Source organism: Mus caroli, unplaced genomic scaffold (assembly GCF_978045245.1).
Source record: "Mus caroli unplaced genomic scaffold, Mus_caroli_1 scaffold_1, whole genome shotgun sequence".
Classification (NCBI taxonomy): domain Eukaryota; kingdom Metazoa; phylum Chordata; class Mammalia; order Rodentia; family Muridae; genus Mus; species Mus caroli.
Genome location: NW_028227256.1, coordinates 89893999 through 89917275, shown reverse-complemented (window position 1 = coordinate 89917275; position 23277 = coordinate 89893999). Strand labels below are relative to the sequence as shown.

General features: G+C 45.2%; 1 protein-coding gene and 1 non-coding gene across 2 annotated transcripts; both read right to left on the bottom strand.

Annotated features, from left to right (window-relative positions):
• Nucleotides 1-1582: 1582 nt before the first annotated feature.
• On the bottom strand, nt 1583-23186 carry Ppp1r7 (protein phosphatase 1 regulatory subunit 7). Its single transcript, XM_021157786.2, has 10 exons — nt 23080-23186; nt 20819-20947; nt 16464-16519; nt 15817-15882; nt 15193-15323; nt 14159-14321; nt 12502-12618; nt 8879-8983; nt 5987-6073; nt 1583-1958 (listed from the first exon to the last, which is right to left on the bottom strand). The coding sequence occupies exons 1-10, from the start codon at nt 23129-23131 to the stop codon at nt 1782-1784; spliced, it is 1083 nt and encodes a 360-aa protein (XP_021013445.1). The 5' UTR covers nt 23132-23186; the 3' UTR covers nt 1583-1781.
• On the bottom strand, nt 3470-3574 carry LOC115032373 (U6 spliceosomal RNA). Its single transcript, XR_003838052.1, has one exon. It is a non-coding gene; the product is annotated as a U6 spliceosomal RNA (small nuclear RNA).
• Nucleotides 23187-23277: the final 91 nt, after the last annotated feature.

Here is a 23277-nt window from a genome sequence, read left to right as displayed (position 1 = left end):
TGGTAGTAGCGCACACCTTTAATCCCAGCACTTGGGAGGCAGAGGCAGGTGGATTTCTGAGTTCGAGGCCAGCTGGTCTACAAAGTGAGTTCCAGGACAGCCAGGGCTACACAGAGAAACCCTGTCTCAAAAAAAAAAAAAAAAAAGAAAAGAGATTTTTAGGGGCATTTTCTACTGATCATAACTGGGATCCAGCCAGTTCTAGATTCTGGAGATTCTTCCTGGGACCTAGACCTGTTTTAAGGAATAATTTTTTGGCATTTTTTTCCTAACTCCAGAATTTCAATTCATTTGGAGACATTTCCCCCAACTGAATGCTGCAGGGACCTCCTTGAGAGGGCACTGGGGCTCTGATGCCTGTTCTCCCACTCCATTACTTCTCTCTCTACACTCTGTAGAAGCCACGTGCACGTGTGTAGGGCTCCTGTGAGTGACTACAGCAGGCACACCTACATTTTAGTCCTGTGGGTCTAAGATGTTTTTCTCTTATTCTGACGTGAATGATGCTTGGAACGATCCCAGGGTTACGGTACAGTGTTCTCTGGGCTGCACCTTGCTCCACCCAGTGTTCCTTGCTAAGAGCTTATTTCTTGTCAGGGAGATGGTGCACAGATTGAGATCACACAGTTTCTTGTTAAACCTCATGTAGCCATTCTGACATTGCAAACTCCTGGGCAGTTGGCCTACTGGTTAGCTTGGACACCTGGCACATGCTTCTCAGTTCAGAGCAAGCTATTTCCCCTAATACTAAACAGTCTAGAGCAGCATTTTCCAGAACCTTCTGGGATGATAGGAATGGATACCTTCCATGATATGTGGCCTCTGAGCAGATAAAGTATGAGCACAGATGAAGAGATGAATAAATCCAATGGATTAGATATGAATAGCAATTGCTACATGTGGCAGTTAGTGGCCCCATCTGGGACAGCGTAGAACTAGAACCCTGGAAGCTCAGGGGCCTTTAGTGACCACAGTTAGTTTTCACTGTGTGAAAGAGGAAGTCGGAGGTGTGGGGAAGACAGTGCTCTTGCAGCATTATATTTACACCCTGGGAGTTTGCTCATAGAAACTTCATCTAAATAAGGCCAGAGGACCGTGGGTGAGAACAGGAGCCATGACCAGTGCCCAGTGGCCAAGAGTTCAGGGATGGACGTTTCTGATAATCACTTAGGTTTAACATAGCTGGGTGATAGGGAGCGAAGCTCTCCATATCCCAGCTTTTACCAAGTGGGAATAAGGGCACAGAGTGCCCAGTGTGCTGTGCTCAGCCGTCGCTCATGTTGGAAGGGCACTGAGGATTACAGCTTCAGACATTGGGCCATCTTTTACTCAAAAAAATTTAAATATAATCTTTTCTTTTTTAAAATTGGCAAGGAAAATTTTTTTTCTTTCCAAAATTGGTCTGAAAGACTATCCAGTGTGCTCTTGTGAGTCATGACTACTTAAACCAACTTGAAGGTCTGCTGGGGCAGCCCAGAATGCCCACCAAGGTAAGGACATAGACGGACAGGAAGAGCAAATGACTGCAACAAGGCCTGCATTCTCTCCATGGCTAGAATAACTGTCATCAATTCACCAGGAAGACCGCGTGGCAAGATTTAATAGTGTTGGCATCTCCAAATGGTGTGTAGCATCACAGGCCAGGTACCACCAGTGCCTTATTATTGCCATTGGGTTGTGACTGTTGGTATAGTGACGACTTCAGGAGCAATAGGTAGATTAAAAAACCGTGGCTGGGAAGTTCTTTTGAGGAGAGGGACCAGGTGAGGAGCAAGGAGGGCTCAGAACCTGACGTATGTGGCGTCGATCTGCCGCACAGAGGGTAAGGCCAGCATGACCTTCCGCCGGTATTGTGGATCCTTCTGCAGGGGGTTGCGCTCCAGGTACACGGTCTCCAGACTCCTGGCACCCTTCAGCTCATCAAGGTCACTCCAGCTCTCCAGTAGATTGTCATTCATCTGAAGGAACACATGTGGAAAAAGCCATCAGTGATTAGCTCTGGCCCCATGTCCCAGGATGCCCAGATATGAGACAGGAGTCATTAAAACTATCTATAGTCTTTCTTATCCCTTTTAGCAGCACTGTGAAAAACAGTTCCTGCTGTTACACTAGCTGGAGTCACTGCTGCAACCCAGTTCCTTAGGGAAGAGCTGAAGCACATGGCCCAGTCCTCAAGCAGGTCTGAAGCTTTATGGCTTTTTTGGCTACTTTTCCTATACACCTGATCTTACCAACTGTTGTAAGGCCTCGCTGACTGTAACACAGTTAACCTGAGGTTGCTCCCCTCCAAGCGGGATCCCCCCCCTCCCCACAGGGTTTCTCTATGTAGCCCAGGCTGTCCTCGAACTCAGAAATCTGTCTGCCTCTGCCTCCTAAGTGCTGGGATCAAAGGCGTGTGCCACCACTGCCCGGCCCAAGCGTGATTCTTTTTTTCTTTTCTTTTCTTTTTTTTTTTTTTTTTTTTGAGATAGGGTGTAGACCAGGCTGGCCTTGAACTCAGAAACCCACCTGCCTCTGCCTCCCAAGTGCTGGGATTAAAGGCGTGCACCACCATGCCAAGGGCAAACCCATTTTCTAGTCTGACTAAATGCTGAGGCAGAAACTTGGGAAGGGCTCTTTTAGCAAAACACCCACCTAGGCGTGGGCCTGTGGTATGCTAGCAAATGTTTAACCAAAGGCTTGTTCTATGGAGCAAAGAAAAATCATGACTAGTTGAGTGTGCTACTGTCTATGATGGAGGTAGCATGGCTGATGTAGTACCAACATGATGCCCTAACTGTAGCTGTTCAGGGGTGTGTACTCTGACACTCATGCCTTTTAGGCTGGATGTGGTCCACTGTGCTCAGGGGTCTGAAGACAGAAGCTAAATGTCAGGGCAAGCTGCTATGTCAACAGACCAAGCAGCTGCAGGAAGCAGCAGGGCACCACTTGTGGGGAAGTGACCTCTCTAGTCTGAGAACCTATCATGGCCAGAGATGGAGGGAACATAAGCTAAGGTGACACACGTCTGTATGCTAAACAGAAGGGACCGCAGCCAGGGTAAAGGTCATGGCTGAGAATGCAGTGGAGGGGGCATCTCAAGACACAAGATTACTTCCCATTTAAGAGCTTCTTGGGCATTTGCCCTGAGACTCCACTGGCCACAGGGCATGACAAGGCACATTCCTTTGGGTTTGGAGCACCTGACCAGTATAGGTATTGGGAGTGTTGCTTCTGTACACTCCCAGGGTGATTGGTGAGGCCCTATTCTGTGTGACACTCTGAAGAATTCTGGGATTTGGCAGAGTGTTTGTGGGAAAAGGCAGAGAAAGGATTAGCCACAGAGCAGAGAGAGGCACTAAGAGGGGAATCATGGGGAAATCTGGCCTTTATTCCTAAATGGGATGGGAGTACAAAACAGCTTTTGTTCTAGAAGGGTCTCTATGTTTTTTCCCCCTAGTTTCTATCTATTTATTAACTCATATACAATAAAAATACGGAATCCCTACGTCCTTTTGTGTGTCATACTTGCACAGGGGCCATGCTAATCTCTGTATTGTTCAAAATTTAGTGTATGTGCAGCCAAATCAAGCACGAGGATCTTTTCTGAATGGTACATACAGGGCTCCAAGTCAGAAGGCATCCACACAGTACAGAGAAAGGATGCTGATGGTTTGGGCCAGGTGGAAGCAGCAAAGAAAGGGCTTGGGATATAGTTTGAAGGCAAGTATTTATATGTTGGAGTACACATCTAGGTGGATCTGGTACACAGGAAAGGCGAAGTATGGGAGGATGCCAAGACTTCTGGTCAGAGGATCTGGAAGGATAGTCACTGTCCACTGAGGCTGAGCCAAGTGGAGGGACTGTGGGGCCAACCCATGATCTCAGGCTTGGACCTGTCCTATTTGGGTGATGTCTCAAGAGCAGACAGCTGGATGTAGGAAAGACCTTGAGCTAGAAAGAGAACCTGGCTGCCAAGAGCAGAGGAAAATGAAGTCAATGCTGGAACAGTCCTGAGGTGCAGAATAGAAGAGGAAGAAGTGAGGACAATCAGGAAGGACGTAGGGCAATAGGAGAACTGAGGCCAGTGGTTGCTCGATTTTTCAGAGCAGCACTCGAGAGGCCCAGTGCGAGGCCGCCAGCACAGGCACACACAGAGAAGAGAAGCAACCGATCCACTCCTTGCAGACTGACACACCAGGCTCTCCTTCCCTTCTCTAGATGTTAGTTAGCATGACCTCTACTTTGCCAGTGTGGCAAGGGGAAGGACACGAGTGGACCCTTGAGGATTGTGCCATCCTTCCAGATTATAACTGTGGAGCATTTCAAGTAGCATGCAGACACGCAATTGTTTAGTTTCATTATATTCAACACACAGCAAATTACTAGCCATACAAAGAAGGAATGGCAAACAAACATAAAAATCTAGTGAGAAACGAAATTAAATCTATGAGAAACAGAACAATAGAATCTGGAGAGATGACTCAGAGGTTAAGAGCAAGTGCCGTTCTTGTAGAGGGTGTGAGCTTGGGTCCCAGTAGACATATCAGGTGACTCACATCCCCTATCACTTCTGCTCCAGGAATCCAATACCGTCTTCTGGCCTCCATGAGCTCATGTGCACATAATTCATACTCAGACATAGATACATACACATAACTAAAATATTTTAACAATACCTTCTCAAAGAGCTGAAAATACAACTATAACACAAATTCATTGTACAGGCATGATGGCCAACCTCACTGTCAGTGGGACTGGATTTAGAACCACTTAGGAGATATACCTCTGGAGACGTCTGAGGGCATTCCTAAGGAAAGCAGCCCTCCCATGCATGGGTGGCATCACCCCTCAGGATGGAATCTTGGACCGAATAAAAAGGTGAAAAGCAGTACCATGAGAGCCTCTCTCTGCTTGCTAGCCTTCCCAGACGTGAAGGGTCCACAGTCTACCCGCAGGTTCCTGCTGCCATGACAGACTATGCTCTTTTAAACTTTGAGACAAAAAAAAAAAAAAAAGCTTGCTGCCTAAGAGTGGAGTCCATATCCTCTGTAACAAGTGTTATGTAATCCCATCTCCAAAGGAGGAGGAGAAAGGGGATCACTGGGGCTTGCTAGCTTCTAGTCTAGCCCAGTGAGAAAATGCCAGACTCAGCAGACTCAGGTTCAGGTAGAAACTCTGCCTCAAATAAATGGACAGAAAATGACAGGGAGGGTACAGATACCCTTTTCTTGCTTCTGTGCCACACAAAAGCACGATCTCCATACAAAAGCATATGTACTATAAAAACATAAACACAAACAAACACATAAGTCTTTTAAAATGTAAGTAGTTAATTAATGAGCTTAACAGCAGACTGAGTATTACAGAAGGAAAAACAAGATCTTGAAGACAGAGCAATAGAAATCATATAACCGGAGGCTGAGTTGGAGCAGAACCTGAGGACAGGAGGGGAGATGAGTAACAGGCGTGCTATTATCTACTTACCAAAGGACTAGCACATGCATACTTACCGTTTTACAAGGAACTAAGAGTTAGGAGGGACTAGAAACATTTTAGAGGAAAAAAAATTTTTTTTTTAAATTTCATAAAAACTGTAAAATTTACAGATTTCAAAAGCTCAGCTGTACATGGTGACACATGCCTTTAATCCCAGCATTTGGGAGGTGAAGACAGATGGATCTCTGTGAGGTCAGCCTGGTCTATACAGAGAGTTCCAGAATGGTCAGGGCTACATAGGAAGATCTTATTCAAAAGAAGAAAAATGTACCTAAAATACTGAACTCAAAAAAAAAAAAAAAAAAAAAAAATGAAGGTGCGGATAGTAAAGATAGTTCAATGGATACAACGCTTGCTGACAACTCGAGTCTGATCCCCAGAACACATGCACGGTTCACTGAGATCAAGGCTTCCGGGATGGGCAGGCTTGCATTCATTCACATGCTTTGCTCAATGGACTCACTGAGCCTAAGAGATGGATACCAAGCCTACTAAGATTAAAACTTACCCAGAATTCTTGCAGTTCTGTCAGATGGCTGATATTCTCAATCTTTTTTATTCTATTTGATGCAATATCCAACATGGTGAGTTTGTTCTGAAATAAGAAAATATTTCCTATATTATTAAAGTTCCAGAGCAGCATGAAAGCACATACATGCAAGAGTGTGGAGCTGAGCTGAAAGCTGCATGCGAGCCACCCTCTGTGCCTTGGGTTGGCTTTGATGACTCTCAGGTTGATGCTACCTACCCACTCCCTGAGGTTTCCCCAGCTGGACCTGATTTCAGTGTTTCTGCTCAAAACCTCATGAGTGTGTCTGTAATTTCTGTCAGTCTCAAGGCCTCAGTGAGACCCCTGCTCCTCTTCTTTTGGTCTAGGAAGAGCAGTGATCCTGAGCTTTGAAGAAGGAATGAAGGACTATCATTGTAGCATGTCTGTAATGTTTATCATGAGGAAATACACAGTGCCAGATTACCCTACAGTGGAGTTCCTCTCTTCAGTGAGGCTAGATACACCAGGCACACAGAGGAGGTGGGAGTAACAGACCTTTCTGTCTTGGACAAAGCTACCTGGGGCAATGCCAGAAAGGCCTAGATATTGAAGAAAGGCCATATTGAAAACTGCTGGAGCTTAGAAGGAATGATTGCAGCAAGGGCAAGTGTAACCTTAGCAACGGAGGAATGGTATCTGTGGATACCAGTATCTTGCAGGACACAGCATTGTGGGTTCTTTCGTTTTCTCTCTCTTCCTTCTCTTTTTCTTCCTTTTCTTTTCCTTCCTTTCTACCTTTCTTCCTTCCTTTCTTTTTTTGAGAAAGGGTTTCTCTGTGTAGCCCCAACTGTCCTGGAACTTGCTCTGTAAGTCAGGCTACTCTCAGACTCAGAGCTCTGCCTGCCTCTGTCTCCGGAGTACTCTGAGTACTGGGATTAAAAGTGTGTGGCGCCACCACCAGCTCATATCATTGTGTTTTATAATGTGCTCTAAAAGTGCATGTCAGATGTTGTCTGAAACACATCATCTCAGCTTAGGTAACTGTTTTTCATAGTTAAGTCTACCACAGCTTACACTGCTTGCTGCTATGTTTTAACAAACTGGGAATGTTCTCCCCTGCTAGACTATGGGAATCTTACATCAGCTGGGAGCCTGATAACAATCCTTCCCCTTCGGCCCTCAAGGCCTCTCAGTTCTTCAAACTCATGGTCCCTGCTTTCTACTGCATTCCTGGTGTATTTATTCCAAATCTTTCCAAGTTTTAATGGAAATTAAAGGGGGAAAAATCAAATATAGCCAGTAGCTATTGATTAAAAACTGTCACATCTGTGGCTTCCCAGTCCCTTGAACTTTCCACAGTAACACCCGTCCTGCCTCCACGTCTTACGTAAGCATCACACATGCACTGAGTCCGTACAGGTATTAGAGTGCCACCTTCATATGTTACTTGGTCCCTGAGACAGGTTTTATGCATGGGAGAAGCCTTGAATTTCTGATTCCTCTGTTTTCACCATGCAAGTGCTGTGACTATAGGTGTGTGCTACCACACCTGCTTTCACATACTGGATAAATCTTTAAAGAAAGGTTACCAAATTTTCACATAGACAAATCTTAGGTTTTCTGAAAATCCTTGTATACGTGATGCTAAAACCCAAAACACTGGTTTTCCTCCAGAATGACATCACTGACATAACCCAGCCCTGGACTGCGCACCAAAGAACCTGTCGTGGGATCTGAAGGATGGTGCTTCCAAGAACAAGAGCCTGACTCAATCTTGCTCCACTTGGGGACAATTTATCAGAACCAACCAACCAACCAACCAATCAGCCAACCAACCAACAGAATAAACAAAAATGTTGCCTTTGAACAAAACAACCCCAGTAAAATTGAACAAAAAAAATATTTTATTTGTCTTGAATCATAATTGGAGGAAAAACAGGTGAGGCCAAAGGCAACTAACTCTAAGTGTGAGGTTCTTCCTGAAGGGAAGCTGGAGGTGGGTGGGAGGAGTGGAGCAGGTTTGTGAAAGTCAGTGGGAGGAGGAGGAGGAAGAGGAGGAAGAAGAGAAGGACTCCTTCAGCACTTTGGATTTCAGGAGATAGGCAGGGGAGCAAGAGCCCTGTACTGGCTAGTTTTGTGTCAACTTGACACAGCTGGAGTTATCACAGAGAAAGGAGCTTCAGTTGGGGAAATGCCTCCACGAGATCCAGCTGTAAAGCATTTTCTCAATTAGTGATCAAGGGGGAAAGGCCCCTTGTGGGTGGGACCATCTCTGGGCTGAGCAGGCTGAGCAAGCCAGGGGAAGCAAGCCAGTAAGGAACATCCCTCCATGGCCTCTGCATCAGCTCCTGCTTCCTGACCTGCTTGAGTTCCAGTCCCGACTTCCTTGGTGATGAACAGCAGTATGGAAGTGTAAGATGAATAAACCCTTTCCTCCCCAACTTGCTTCTTGGTCATGATGTTTGTGCAGGAATAGAAACCCTGACTAAGACAAGCCCCATTCTTCCTTCTAAGCAGCAGAGCTGAGCTCACTCTATAGCCTTCACAGGCTGGGAGTGGAGGCTGAGGCAGGGAAGGAAGCTCAGTGCCAGGATAAATGGGAAGGACACAGCTGATGTGTGATACAGAGGGCAGGGAAGGACTTTTCAAAACTCTAGGCCCAAAGGCCTAGAGTACTTGGCAGATGTGCAATGACCTGCCCTAGGAGGATGCCTTCCATAACTTTGTTGAAAACCCACAGGCAGCCATGTGACATGTTTGCCCTTTGACTCTTTGGGACAATGGGCCCTTAGCTCACATTCTGTAGGCGTTGTGTCTACTTTAGGCCAGACCTGGAGGGCAGTGAATACCAACAGCAGCCCCTTCCTCTCCACCTTCCTTTATTTCCCAGATAGACCAATTGGCTCTTACGTTGTTCTCCAGGCCCTCGATAACCTCGATGCCATTGTGGCTGAGGTATAGTTCCCGCAGGTTCACCAAGCTCTGTAGACCTTCGATCTTTGTTAGCCGGTTGCTCTGTAAAAACAGTTAAGAAGTGTCAACCTTGGGGCTGAGTAGATTTGCCACTCAAGCTTGAGAACACAATTTTGGACTCCCAGAACCCACAAAAATGCCAGGTGAGTGTGGTGGCTTGCCTTTAATTCCAGTCTTGGAAGGCCAGAGATTGTAGCTCCCCACAGCAAGCTGGCCAGAAAAACAAGCCATATCAGTTAGCTCTGGTCTGACTAAGGGACCCATTCTATGAATAAGGTGCTTCAATCTGGGGCCTCCACATGCATGCACACATGTTCACGAACACTTATGTTCATATCACACACATAAAAATGGTAAAAGAAAAAGAAAAAGAGCTGCCAGCAACACAGAAGGTTAGAAACACAATGGCTTTGGAAATGTTTCCTATTTAACCTCAAGAATCCTAAGAATAGCCACGCGTGGTGGCGTACGCTTTTTATTTATTTATTTATTTATTTATTTATTTATTTATTATATATAAGTACACTGTAGCTGTCTTCAGACACTCCAGGAGAGGACGTCAGATCTTGTTACAGATGGTTGTGAGCCACCATGTGGTTGCTGGGATTTGAACTCTGGACCTTTGAAAGAGCAGTCGGGTGCTCTTACCCACTGAGCCATCTCACCAGCCCCGGTGGCGCACGCTTTAATCCCAGCACTTGGGAGGCAGAGGCAGGTGGATTTCTGAGTTCGAGGCCAGCCTGGTCTACAGAGCGAGTTCCATGACAGCCAGGGCTACACAGAGAAACCCTGTCTCATCCCCCCCCCCCCCAAAAAAACCCCTAAGAATAGATATTGTATTTAAAATGTGTTTGTTGGGAGTGGGATGGGGGCAGGGGGAGAGAAATAGTCCAGTGGATAAGAGCACTGGCTGATCATCCAGAGGACCTGGGTTCCATTCCCAGAATCCATACGGCTGCTCACAGTCATCTGCAACTCTAGGCTTGGGGATCCAGTGCCTTTTCCTGGGCCTCCAAGACCATTAGGTAGACGTGATATACACACGCAGGCAAAATATCCACACACAAAATAAAAATAATAAAATAAAAAATTAAAAATGTTCTTGAATGGGAAATAGAGAAGATTAACACTTTGGGTATGTTGCACTGGTTAAAATCCACACATGGAAGATCAGGGTTTTTTAAATATGAAAATATCACTTTTTTCTTTTAAATATATCTGAAGATTTACTTAAGTAATTACAAACTATTTTTGTATCCTATGTGTGTATATGCACATGCCATGCTGTGGTGAGCATGCACATGAGGTCAGGGGACAGGCAGTAGGAGTCAGTTTGCCCCTCTCACGTGGGCACCAGGGGCTGAGCTCAGGTGGTGGCTCTGGTGGCAGAGTCTTTACCTGCTTTGCCATCTTACTGGACCACTGAGTTAATCTAACAATTGTTTTTTTTTTTTTTTTTTTTTTTTTTGGTTTTTCGAGACAGGGTTTCTCTGTGTAGCCCTGGCTGTCCTGGAACTCACTTTGTAGACCAGGTTGGCCTCGAACTCAATCTAACAATTTTAAAATGTCAAAAAGATAATGAAAACATCTTCCATTGTTTGTGCATGGGTGTTCTGTCTAAATGTACATCTGTGCACCACACACATGCCTGGTGCTGAGGCCAGAAGAGGGTGTTGAGCTGCCACGTAGGTGCTGAGGCCCAGGTCCTCTCAAAGAGCAGCTGGTGCTCTCAACTGTTCAGCCACAGCTTGCAGGAAGTCCATCTTTCCACTCACTCTATGAGACCTGGGAACTGAACTCAGGTCATCAGGCTTGGTTCACAACAAACACCTTTACTCACTGGGCCATCTCTCCCAACATTTTTGTTTTAGAAACAAATCAATTTAATTTCTTTTACAATATTTAACAACTCAATTCCAGTTCAAGAACGCCTTCTCCAAAGTAGTTTGCAAGGCATCTGTTTTACTCAGAGTCTAAGAGGTTTCCTGTGCCGTGACTGGCTGTTAGTGTGTCCCGCCAAAGTAGGCATCCCAGGCACACCCAGTCATATCTCCCTTCACCCCTTCAAAGCTTGATTCTACTAATTTGTTGCCAACCCCCCCCCCCAACAAAAACATAACCTTAAAAACCAACAACAAGAATTTCAACAGGAGAGGCTGGCAAGATGGCTTAGTGGGTAAGAGCACTGACTGTTCTTCCGAAGGCCCTGAGTTCAAATCCCAGCAACCACATGGTGGCTCACAACCACCCATAATGAGATCTGACACCCTCTTCTGGTGAGTCTGAAGACAGCTACAGTGTACTTATGTATAATAATTAATAAATCTTTAAAAAAAAAAAGAATTTCAACATGAACCAGGCACAGATAGTAGTGCATATCTTTAAACCCATCTCTGGGACCTGTGGGAAGCAGAGACAGTTAGATCTCTTGTTAGTTGGAGACCAACCTGATTTGCAGAGTTACTGGATAGCCAGAGCTACATAGTGAGATCCAGTTTCAAAAACAAAAAAACAAAAACCAAAAAACTAAAAACCAGTAACAACAAAAACCCCACACATGAATCTAAATCTCTGCATGTTAGTGTTGAACAGCTGAATAGTTCCCATCGGGTCTTCACTTTGACAGTTGAGGACTGGGGTAAGCTCTTCCTTCTGAAGAGGCCTCAAAACCCACCTACTACTCAGTTACCACCAGGGGAAGGCGTGAGAGTCCTTTATCCCTATTTTATGTACATAAACATTTGCCTGCAAGTATGTCAAGTATGTCTGTGCATCACATACTTGCCCGAGGCCAGAAGAGAGTGTAGTGTAGGGTTCCCGGGGACTACAGTTTCAGAGCCATGTGAGAGCTGGCAGTTGAACCTGGATTATCTGAGGGAGAGAGAGAGCAGCCAGTGCTCTTCACTTCTGAGCCACCTCTCCAGCCCCAGGAAACAAAATCTGCTTTTAAATTACATTTTATTTTATGTGTGTGTGTAAAATACATACATCTGAACATACATCTGTCTGTATACTATCACATACAATGGCTGGTGCCTGTGGAGGACAGAGAAGGTGTCAGATTCCCTGGGACTGGAGTTATAGACAGTTGTAAACAGCCATGCAGGTGCTGGGACTCAAACCTGAATCCTCTGGGAGAACAGCTCTTAACCACTGAGACATCTTTCCAGTTCTCAATATAAAATTCTTTTTTTTTTTTTTTTGGTTTTTTGAGACAGGGTTTCTCTGTATGGCCCTGGCTGTCCTGGAACTCACTCTGTAGACCAGGCTGGCCTCAAACTCAGAAATCCACCTGCTTCTGCCTCCCAAGTGGGATTAAAGGTGTGCGCCACCACTGCCTGGCTCAATATAAAATTCTTTAAAGTAAAAATAAATTATGTAAAACAAAAGGGATTTTAGTTTAGAGGGTTTGTGTTCCTAGAGCCTGTGGGTTGTACTGTTTCTGTCATCTACTGACTGTAAACAGTGCAGATCATGAACATACCAAGGGAATAAAATCAGGTTGGGCATGCTGGGTGGCCCTGTGAGGATGGGAGCTGGGAGCTGGTGAGGCTCAGTACCTGCATACTGAGGACTGTCAGGTTGGTAAGCGCATCCAGGTTCTGAAGTTTTGTAATTTTGTTTTTCCCCAGAAACAAACTCTCCAGGTTGGTTAACGTGTCGATATTTTCAATTGCCTATCAAACAGATGAAACATCAAGTTAAATGTTTGCTGTGGGCTCAAAACCTACACTAAGTAAGGTGCCTAGAACATATGTCAAGGCAATCTAGACTTTCTCTGTGATGTCTGGACTTGGGATTTTTCAGTAAACTCTCTTCAACATACAGAATGGAAAAGGAGGAAACAATGGAGGATGAAGACTGGCTTCTGGGTTTACTCCCAACCCCTCACACTTTATTCCTGTATTTCTTTGTTTGTTTTTGTGACAGGGTGTCTCTGTGTAGCCCTGGGGGGGTCCTGGAACTTGCTCTGTAGACCAGGCTGGCCTCAAGCTCAGAGATTCACATGCCTCTGTCTCTCAAGGTATGTGTAGCACTTTCCTCTACACAGCCTTTGATACTATGTATGTACTCCTCTTCCTTGCTGCAGCCATGTCTCTTAGCTCTAACTTTGTACCTTTAGGGTTCTTTAAGAACCTCAAGGGTAGGCCACAGTGTATGGTATAGTACTGCTGAAAACCAAATGGTGGGTGCTCCAAACATGGGGTGGGCAGACACATACCGGTAAATACTGCCCTCAGCCACTAACCAAGGAGGGTGAGGACAGGCATAAGACAATGACACCAGGATGTCAAAATTAGGACTGACCAAACCCTCATGTCTGCCCATGAGAATTCCTCCTTTCTCTGCATGGCAGATCCTCCTTCACTACCAACACCCATATGACCCTCTGAGTTTTTCCTCTCAGATATATGGGACTTTTTCCAATAGTTATTAGTCAACTGGTTTTGCTGTTGGTGGTACATGCCTTTAATCCCAGTACTGGAAGATCTCTCTGAGTTCTAGGCCATTCTGGGCTACATAGTAGGTGAGAGCCTGTCTTTAAAAAAAAGGCTTCTCCGGCAGTGGTGGTACCAGCAAGAGGCAAAGGAAGATGGATCCCAGCAGCCTAGTCAGAGTGAGTTCCAGGACAGTCAAGGCTACAGATAGAAACAAAGTCTCAACAAACAAACAAACAAACAAGCAAGCTTATCATTTCCATTCTGACCCATGGTTTCAAGGTTAAATAGATCTTGAACAACCAACCAAATCCTGCCAGAGGACAAGTTACTGTTTAGGGGATAAAGGGCTAGCCCTGTTTCCTGGGGCAAGATACTGGCTTGTCACACGACAGATCACGATAAGTGACTACCTTTCTTAGCTTGGGAAACACAGCTCAGATGCAGATGGAGGAACGACTGTCTATGAACAGCTTAAAAAGGAAGCTTGGCCAGCTTACCTCACGTAGCACAGTGGGGACTGGCTTGGCACAGGACCATGATATAAATGAAGAGCCAATGAATGCTAACTCCCAGACTAGACCAGTTAGTTGGTGTGAGCACAGTTCTTATTAATAATAGCTTCCAGTTAGCATTTTTCCTTAACAAATATTTCCCTGTTTTCTCCAAACAATATGAACATGAGAAAAACTCAGCTAAGTACATACCCTATGTGTACCACTGAAGATCCATAGAGCCTAGAGAACTGTTCCCAAGAGACAGTGTGACTGGTACCTACCCGAATCCGGTTAGACCCCAGCTCCAACATTTGCAGTTGATGTAAGTTGCTTATGTTCTCAATTTTATTGATTTTATTGTTGACCAAGAAGAGTTTTTTCAGCTGTGTCAGTTTGTCAATCCCTTCAATGTTCCTCAGCAAATTAAAAGAAATATCTAGAACCCTAGAAAGAAGCAAAATATGTCTTGAATGAACATAGTTTGTATAGGAGTGGGAATCTCAGCTAGAGGGTATCTGACCCCAGATCTTCAGTCACTAGGAAGTGGGCTCTGACCATGGCTCCACTGTTCACTGACTGGCTCACACTGGAGCTGTCATCTTATGGAATCATGAGGTTGCCTGGAGCTTGGAGGGCAGTGAAGGCAGCCTGCAGACTATGAACACTGTCTCCTAGGGCTTTACTTAAGAGCAGAAACCAAGTTTCATTTATGCCTGTGTCCATGGAGAACCTAGTACCACCACGCATTGTACTAGTTCACCCTGAGCAGTGCTAGACTAAATCTGAAACAAGGAAAACTCACAAAGCAGCTGGTGCATGTGTGTATGGTCAGGACTGGAGAGGCGAGGCCTGAGAGTCAAGATTCAAGATCATCTGCAGCTACAGAGAATTCAGCCAGGCCTAGGCTCAACAAAAAAAAAAAAAAAAAAAAAAAAAAACAACCCAACAACAACAAAAAAAACCCCCAAAACCTAACACCAAACAAAGAAGTGAAGTCCAGATAAGACTATAGCTAGGTAAAGCTGACTCCTTGAGTCAGAAATGTTGCTGACACTTTTGTTTAAAAGGGGGATTATGGATTAAAGCTCCTCTTTCCCTGATTCTGACATCATTACTGCATGGAACCTGGCCAGAAGCCTAGGTAGAGTCTTCAATGCTTACAGCATGTATGAAGCTGTTGCTCCCTCTGAGGAGCCCTAGCACAGGCCAGGACTGGTATAGAGGCAGTCCTTCAGGAGTACAGGAAGGTAATGGGGAAGTTCTGAGGAACCTGGCCACCCAACCCATCCCACCGCCTATGGGTTCCCCTACTCACTCCAATTCTGTCAGTGCCTCAAGATTCTCAATCTTCTTGATCTGATTATCATAGAGATCCAGTTCTCGGAGACTCTGCAGTTCTTCCAGGTTTTCAATGCATTTAATTAGGTTTTGACGAAGGCAGAGTGACTGGAGGGTAGGAAGGGAATTGACATTGGCTCAGGAGAACACAGGGCCACCCTCCAGGGGCTGGTTTAGCTGGCCTTCAGGAGGCAGGTAAGTGAGAGTGGGAAGCTGGAATTACCCTCCTCTACTTGAGGACAGGTACAGGCCCAAAGGGAAGCCAGGCTGACCCCATGCTGAGCACACCTGTGTGGGGAGACATTGAATAGGGTTGGAGTGTAGGCCAAGTCCTGGAAGTTGAAGGAACCTTTACTGGGCTCCATTTTGAGAAGCAAACTTAACTGCAGTGAGCTAGGGACAAGAGACTGTGCAAGAGCTCACCGAGGCAGCCTGAGAGCCCAGATAGGCTTGAGCTCTCCAAAACACCTATCCCATTCAGAATAGAGATAAGAGGATATAGGCCAGTACCACCCACAGGATGGGAGCAAGGACTGCATATTCCCCAACTCAAGTAACATTACCAAGTCACCGTGTGCAAGGACAGATTGAGCCCTCTCACCTTCACTTTCTTTAGCACCTCAAAGCCTTCAATCTTTCCAATTCGATAGTGATTCAGATCAACATCCTGAAACACAGAAGGATCTTTCTCAGATCCATCAGAGTTCTTAGAGACCTGGCCAGGAGCTATGTGGGAGAGTACCACGTGGGGAGGCAAGGGAGAGGATGGGCCACATCCCCTTGGGACTGGCAGGTGACACTGACACAAAGTAAGTAGACAGACACTCTTTAGCTGTGATTTAGTGTGTTAGTCTTATAGAAGACAGACCTAGGGTAGAGGTCAGTCTGAATGCAATCCCCTAGCAACTGGGGACACACACACTTTTCCTAGAACTGGGGTTTGTGAGGATCCTGCCATCAACATGATTGCTGGACTCATGTAACTAACTTGAGTCAAAAGCATTTCATCTGCCATATAGTTCTTACTGGCTAGGCAGAAATAGATTTTAACTGCTGGTATTAAAAATAGCAAAAAAAAAAAAAAAAAAAAACAAAAACCAAAAACAAGGAAACCAACACAATCAAGGGAGGCTTAGGTGATCTCTCTAATTACTAATTTGTCACATTTATAAAAAAATAAAGATGGTTAGCTGATGGTTAGAGTAACCATGTCCTCTGACACTAGGTCATTCAGGCAGGCAGCATTACCTCTGCATCTCGGTCCAGGTTGATGGTTTCCATATCTACTGCCAGCTCATGTTCCTCTAAAAAGAAAGAGAAAAAGAACAACTCTGTTTCTATGAGTCAGTGGCCACAGGTTTTAGTAGGTAGAGTTACCATTCTGCCCTAGGACTGGAAAAGTTGGGCTAATTCAAATGCTGGGACACAAGAGATGAGAAGGGTGACAACAGTCTCCACCTCTGAATCTTTCAAGAATCCCAATGCAGCTTGATGCTCCTGGTGGGAAAGAGGAGGAGGGTAGCTGCCTGAGTCTTGGTGAACTTGGCCAAGCCTAGTCCCTGCTGGGAAACAGGTCCCTATTAAGGCTGCCATCTTCTTGGAATCCTTGGAATTCTTGCTGCCAGCAGCTTATCCACCCATGTGAATACTTTCCTTTTGTTTGTGGCAATAAACCAGGCCACTTGAATCAGATCATGCTGGGTATATAACATGTTCTCGGATGTGCCTTTTATTGCTTTGGAAAGTGGCCCAGCATCTACAGATGCTTCTCTGACAGAAAGGGAGGCAAAATGAAGTAGAGCTCAACAGCCAGGATCAAAGAGCTTCAGTGAATAATTTAAACGTACTTCTCAACTGGAAGCCTGGTGAACTAATTTCAGCAGAAAAGCCCATTTGGATTTCATGAGACTATCCATCCCTGAGAGCCAGATATAAACTGCTTCCTGCTGCAGTCAAGAGCTTCTTCATATGACAAGCCCCTCATTTTCATTTCATCAGAACCTGATGAGGAGGTTGAAAGAACTAAATGCTAATACATATGCATACACTCCCCGTAACACTTTGAGAATAACAGCGCTTTCCCTACCACTCTCCAAGTATTACCCACTATTCCCAGGAGTCTTATGATTTTTCCTTAGTTTGCACCAACTGGCATCTAAATAAAGCTCTCTATTCTGACTGGATTCGTGTTCCTCCTCCCCCTTTCGACAGGGTCTCATTGTACAGCTCAGGTCTTGGACTTTTTTTTTAATTTATTTTATGTTTTGTCTACATGTGTGCCTCTCCACCACTTGTAAGGCCAGTAGAGGCCAGAAGAGGCTGTTAGCTTCCCTGGAATTAGAGTTATAAGACGACGGCTGTAAGCTGACATTGGTGCTGGGAATTGAACCCCCCATCCTCTGGAAAAGCCCAACCAGCGCTCTTAAAAATCAAGCTCTTTCTCAAGCCCTTGAGTTTTTAATCCTCCCATTTTAGCTTCCCAGATGCTGGGATGACAGATATGTACCACCATGGCTAGCCTCATGGCTTTAAATAGTGGATCCTTTTTAATCTTGAAACTTAGTGTAGGAAGGAAACAGGCTGCTTTTATTTTTATTTTTTTAAATTTTTTGAGTCTAAACTTTTCATTCTGTCCCAGAACATATGTGTGCACACTCACTCCTTCCTCTCTCTCGATCATCTCTCTCTTTTCCCCCTCTCTTCCCTGTATTTCCTTGAACTTCTTATCACTTATTACAATTTTTCCCTAGCCTCCTTTCTCCTGTATTTCTTTCCTTAGGGTAAACAAGCCCTTGCATCTGCAGTGGAGCCAGCTTACGCACCCTTACACATCACATATCCTTACACATCAGCCCATGTCTGCCTCCTCCAAACATTAGCAGACTATTAGAAGTCAGCTTGCTTCTTCATTGCAGGCCTCAAAGAGAAACATGCTGCAGGGGACCAGCTCAACAAAGAAGGACTGGCCCTCATCAGAGTCCTCTTACAATGAATGTTCCATCATCCCTACAAGGCTGAATTCACTTCACTGACTTTCTTTTTTTTTTTTTTTTTGGTTTTTCGAGACAGGGTTTCTCTGTATAGCCCTGGCTGTCCTGGAACTCACTCTGTAGACCAGGCTGGCCTCGAACTCAGAAATCCGCCTGCCTCTGCCTCCCGAGTGCTGGGATTAAAGGCGTGCGCCACCACGCCCTGCTTTCACTGACTTTCTATGGTGTCTTTTCTACAACAATCAACAGTTCCCAATTAAAATATGTTGTTTTCTATACTTTACTCATAACTTATAGGATACTGACCATCTGGTGTTAAATAAAAGGAACCAGATAAAACCAAGAAGACATTACAAGAGTCCCCTTAGCTCACTGTCCACAAGCTCAGAAATTGTTGAAGGAGAGGCATTACAATGAAGGCAAGGTAGCCAGGTCACTACCATCCAAGTTAGTCAGATACTCTAAGACTAAACATAGGTACAACTGGCAGTGGTACTGGACCAGAAGATGGAACTGGGGCTATCCTAGGCGCCTCAGCATATGTGGTCCACAGCCCAAAGTTTACTGTTGAAATACCAGCTTAACCCAGAACAAGGTTACAAACTGGAACTTCTGAATGTATCACAGTTGTGCTTTTTTAGTCTAGGGGGTTGGGGACATAACTTAGCTGTAGAGTGCTTAAGGCCCTAGGTTTAATTTCTAGCTCTAAAAAACAAACAAACAAACAAACAAACAAACAAACAAAACTGGTATTGGAGGTAGGTGGATGGGGTCAGCTTAGTTAGGGAAGTGTTTGTACAAGCACAGGACCTGAGTTTGAGCTCTGGAACCCACAGAAAAAACACTGAGCAGAGTGGTACACTTGTCATCCCAGCACCTGAGAAGATGAAGCATGCTGGCTTGCAGCAGTCAGTTCAGTCTAAATGGCAATTTCTAGGCCAGTGAGAGCCAAGGTAAACAGTACCCAAGGAACACCTCCTGAGACTGCCTTCTGCCATCTACATGCACACATACTCACATACATACCTGTACACACATACACTTCACAATGTTAACAGGTACACACACACAAGGTTAAGAAAGATAGGAAGGTAATGACTGACATATTTCAATGTGTTTTGCTGAGACTTAGGTAAAAATAAGTGTGAGCAGTTCCAGTTTCTCTAAGGACTAGACATTTATGTTCCCAGAGAATCACTACATGTTCTAGTCATCTACTTTAAGTAGGTTGGGCTCTAGCTCAAGTGGCTGGCCTTGCAATAGGGCTCTCTGGCTGGCATGGGGCATTTACTCTCCTCATCAGAGTCCTCTTACAATGAATGTTCCATCACAGTAACGTTACTAGCCAGGAAACAAAGCCCAGGACTATACTATTCTAACTTCCAAGTCTTCTAGTGTTGCCTAATATTTCAGTGGCACAGATCTCAGCCCTTCCGTGACTGTCAAATGGTGACAGAACCCATTTGCTTTACCCGCCCACATCACCTCCAGAAATCAGCTCTGAAGTTCTAAACTAATTGTGGTAGGTACTTTTGTGGTAATCTTCTTTTGCCTTAAAATTTGGTTACCATAGTTACCAATCATTTTTCCTGGCACACAGTGCATAATGCTATTTTAAAAAGTAGCTATGGTTTTTGAAATTTATTTTTATAAAGGTAACGCATAATTATGAATACCTGATAAAGCCATACAGATCTGGAAAATGCAACAGGCAGAGTTTCCTTTCAAGCCTGTTGTTAAAAGAGATCCTCAGCAATGCTAATGTGTTTTCTTTTTAAGCAGGTAAAACTAAATACTCGTTCTAAAATTAAATACCATATTTTAAGATGCATAATACTTAGAAATTTGCATCTCCCCAGGAACCTAACAATTCAGCTGAAACAATTTTCTGTGTTCATATGTTTTCTCTATTCTTTTCCATGGAAACTAATTTTCTTAGCAAACATATAAGCACGGGCCATTACTAAGGAGGGTATAAAACCACCATAGGAAGCTGTTCAGTTCCAAATGGAGTGACTACTCTACATCTGTGCTTGTGACAGGGGGACTCTCAGGCCTGCATAAATGTTGAGGTAGATGTGGGCATGGTGGCACACACCCTTAATCCTTCATTCAAGAGGCAGAGGTAGGAAGATCTCTGAGTTTGAGGCCTGCCTGGTCTATTTAATGGCTTCAAGACTGGGGCTACAAAGTGAGACCCTGTCTCAAAGAAGAAATGTTGAGGTTGGATTAGAAATGACTCCTTGTCACTGTGGCAAGATACAGAATCAGAGGACTACACCATGCTCTCTTCAAATTTTGCTGAGGAAAGGGTTAGAAAGTCATTTTTCTGGCTCCGTCCTAGGTGACACATCAGTGTCAATATCATCAGCAGTGGAACAGTCCCTTGAGCAGAATTGGACCCACTGTACTCATAAACATAATTCAGTCATTTGCTGAGGCAACACACAGAGAACAGGTTGCCCTCAGCCAGCACAACCACTTGCCCAATCTATGGAGGCCCTTTGAGGAACACAACCACTGTCGTGAGGAGACATCATGTGCAAAGAAGCAGCAGTCTTCAACAACACACCTGCCCCATTGGGCGAGTTCAAGGTTAACTAAACCCAGTACCTTCCGGGTCTTCTGTGCCCCGTTCTACTCCATCCTTCAGGCTCTGCTCGCTGAGGTCTGTCACGATGCCGCCGCCATGCTTCTTTCCTTCCTCATCACCCGATTCTTCAGATTCAACCCGCCTGTCAACTGAACGCACACATCGGTGACAATTCACATCTACTTCATGTGACAGTGTGAGGAACACAGAAGAGATTAACAACAGTTGTAAGTCAGCAACTTTTTCTAAAACAGCTGAATTCAGTTTATGAACATTTGAATGTCTTCTACATCCAATAGTATTTAAGATACAGAGACAGTAACTGGGAGGCCACATGGAGACAATCAACATGCCATCCTTCCCCTCCAAGAATTTGTAAAGAGTTGACAAGTGTCAACTGAAATCTGGATCATCTACGATGGGAAACACTAATGACAGATACAGAAGAACCTTCCAAGAGGTTCTCCCATCTGATGTGATGGCCCTTCTCACGTCTCACTGTGACCCTTCTGCCACATACCTTCATTGATGTCTCACTATCCATTTGGCCAAGATAAATGGTTAAATTTTCAGGCCCACATTCCAAAAGAAATCAAAGAGTAGCTCATGTGTATGACACGGAGAAGAATGTATGAGTTACTACCAAGAGGTACCTTACAGTCTGTGATCTAGAGTTAGGAAAACTAGGTTCTGTGTTACAGTCCCTGTGCCTCTATCGTCGGGGCAGTAGAGAGGTTCCAGAGCCTGTGACACTGTGCAGGAATGTGACTCCAAGGCTCCAGGTAGAATAGGCTAGCAAAAGGCAATGAAATCTATCAAGACGAGGAAGGTTTGAGTTAAGGCATTAGCAGTGATAGAGAAGGTGGCAAAACATGCTCAGCCTGGTCTACACAGGCCAGTCATGGAAATGGTAAGAACCTGTCTTAAAAGACAAAAGGCAGGCAAAACAATACAACGACAAACCCAACCCAACCCAACCCAAGCCACACAAAAACGCCACAAAAAAAATCTCCAAAAAGACATAGGGCCATAGAAACCTAAGTGTCAGCTGGTAATGACATGTGTGGGGGTGGACGAGAGAAACAGCTTGGCTTGTGTATTTGCCCTTTAGTGAGGAAGGAGGGGAGAGGTGTATTGGAGGAGGGAAGAGGGGGCTAGGAAGAAACATTTCCTCCTTAAGAAAGATTCAAAGGTTAGAAACAAAAGACCTCTAGCACGACTCCTTCAAGTCTAAGAGCTTTCCTCGTTGGCTCTTCTCAACCCCCATTGCATGACTGGTAATTTAGGTCACCTTTCCATACTCCTTTGTTTCTGACTGGTTTTCCTTTTTCCAGAATGATACTGGTCCTCCCCATTGGACCCCAGTCTGGATGACATCTAGTGAATTTTCAGGGCCCATCTCAGGGCAGCACCTCAAACTCACTGGTCTTTTCTTCCACATCTCTGTCCCTTGCTCTGCAACCTTCTTCCCTAGTACTCCTCCCAGAAAAGTGAGTGACCTTCCAGAAGTGAATAATCCTCACCAAAATAGTGGAGTCTTTCAAAGACATTTAAGATTTGCCTAATGCTACAATGGGTGGGGTTAAGTACATGTACACATGTACAAGTCTGTGTGTATACACTAACACACATATATGCACGCATGTAATGACCATGTATTATCTACACAACTGTATACAAAAGCATGCACATGTGTAACACATATATATATATATATATATTTACATATGTATATGGCATAATCCAACACAAGGAAAAAAAGGAAGAAAGTTGAATATAAGACTAGACCGCATGCCTAGAAAACAAGACAACGCCTTGTAAACTCAATCTCCGGAGCTCCTTTTTACCCATCTCTCTGCCACAACCCATTCGCTTCTAGAGCAGACTTTTCCATTCATGCCGCGTGAACAAACTGGACTTCGCAGATTCCCCACGCCTGAAGTCTGTTTCCCAGTGAGCTGATGGAGGACGGTTCCCTGCCCCCTCGCCTGTCAACCTCGGAGCTTTAAGACTAGGTTCCTATAGCCACGGCTTCCTTGCCAATCTCCCTGGGCGGGCTCGCGCCACGTTTTTCCCCAGGGTCTGGTCTTTCTGGCCGCTACCGCCCTCGGGCCGGGACTCCCGGGCTCAGAGCCTCCCCGGCTCTGTCCAGCCATATTGGCAGCTGTCAGAGCTCTGTGGCTGTGGCCGGAGGCTGGAGGCCGAATTCCAATCCCGCAAGAGGCCGTGCTCGCCCAGCCCCTAGCTCGCCGCTCCCCGGTCACCCACAGGGGCCGCTCACCCTCCATCATCTCCTGCGACTGTTGCTGCCCCGCGCCGCGCTCCGCCGCCATATTGGCTGCTCTTTCCCTTTCCGGAATCTGTCGCCTCAGGCCATGGGCCAATCAGGATTCCAGGTCCAATCGGCCAGCCAATGGAACAAAGTATAGAAGCGCGAGCTGACACGCTTGCGTGGGCGCAGTGTTTCATGGGAATTGTA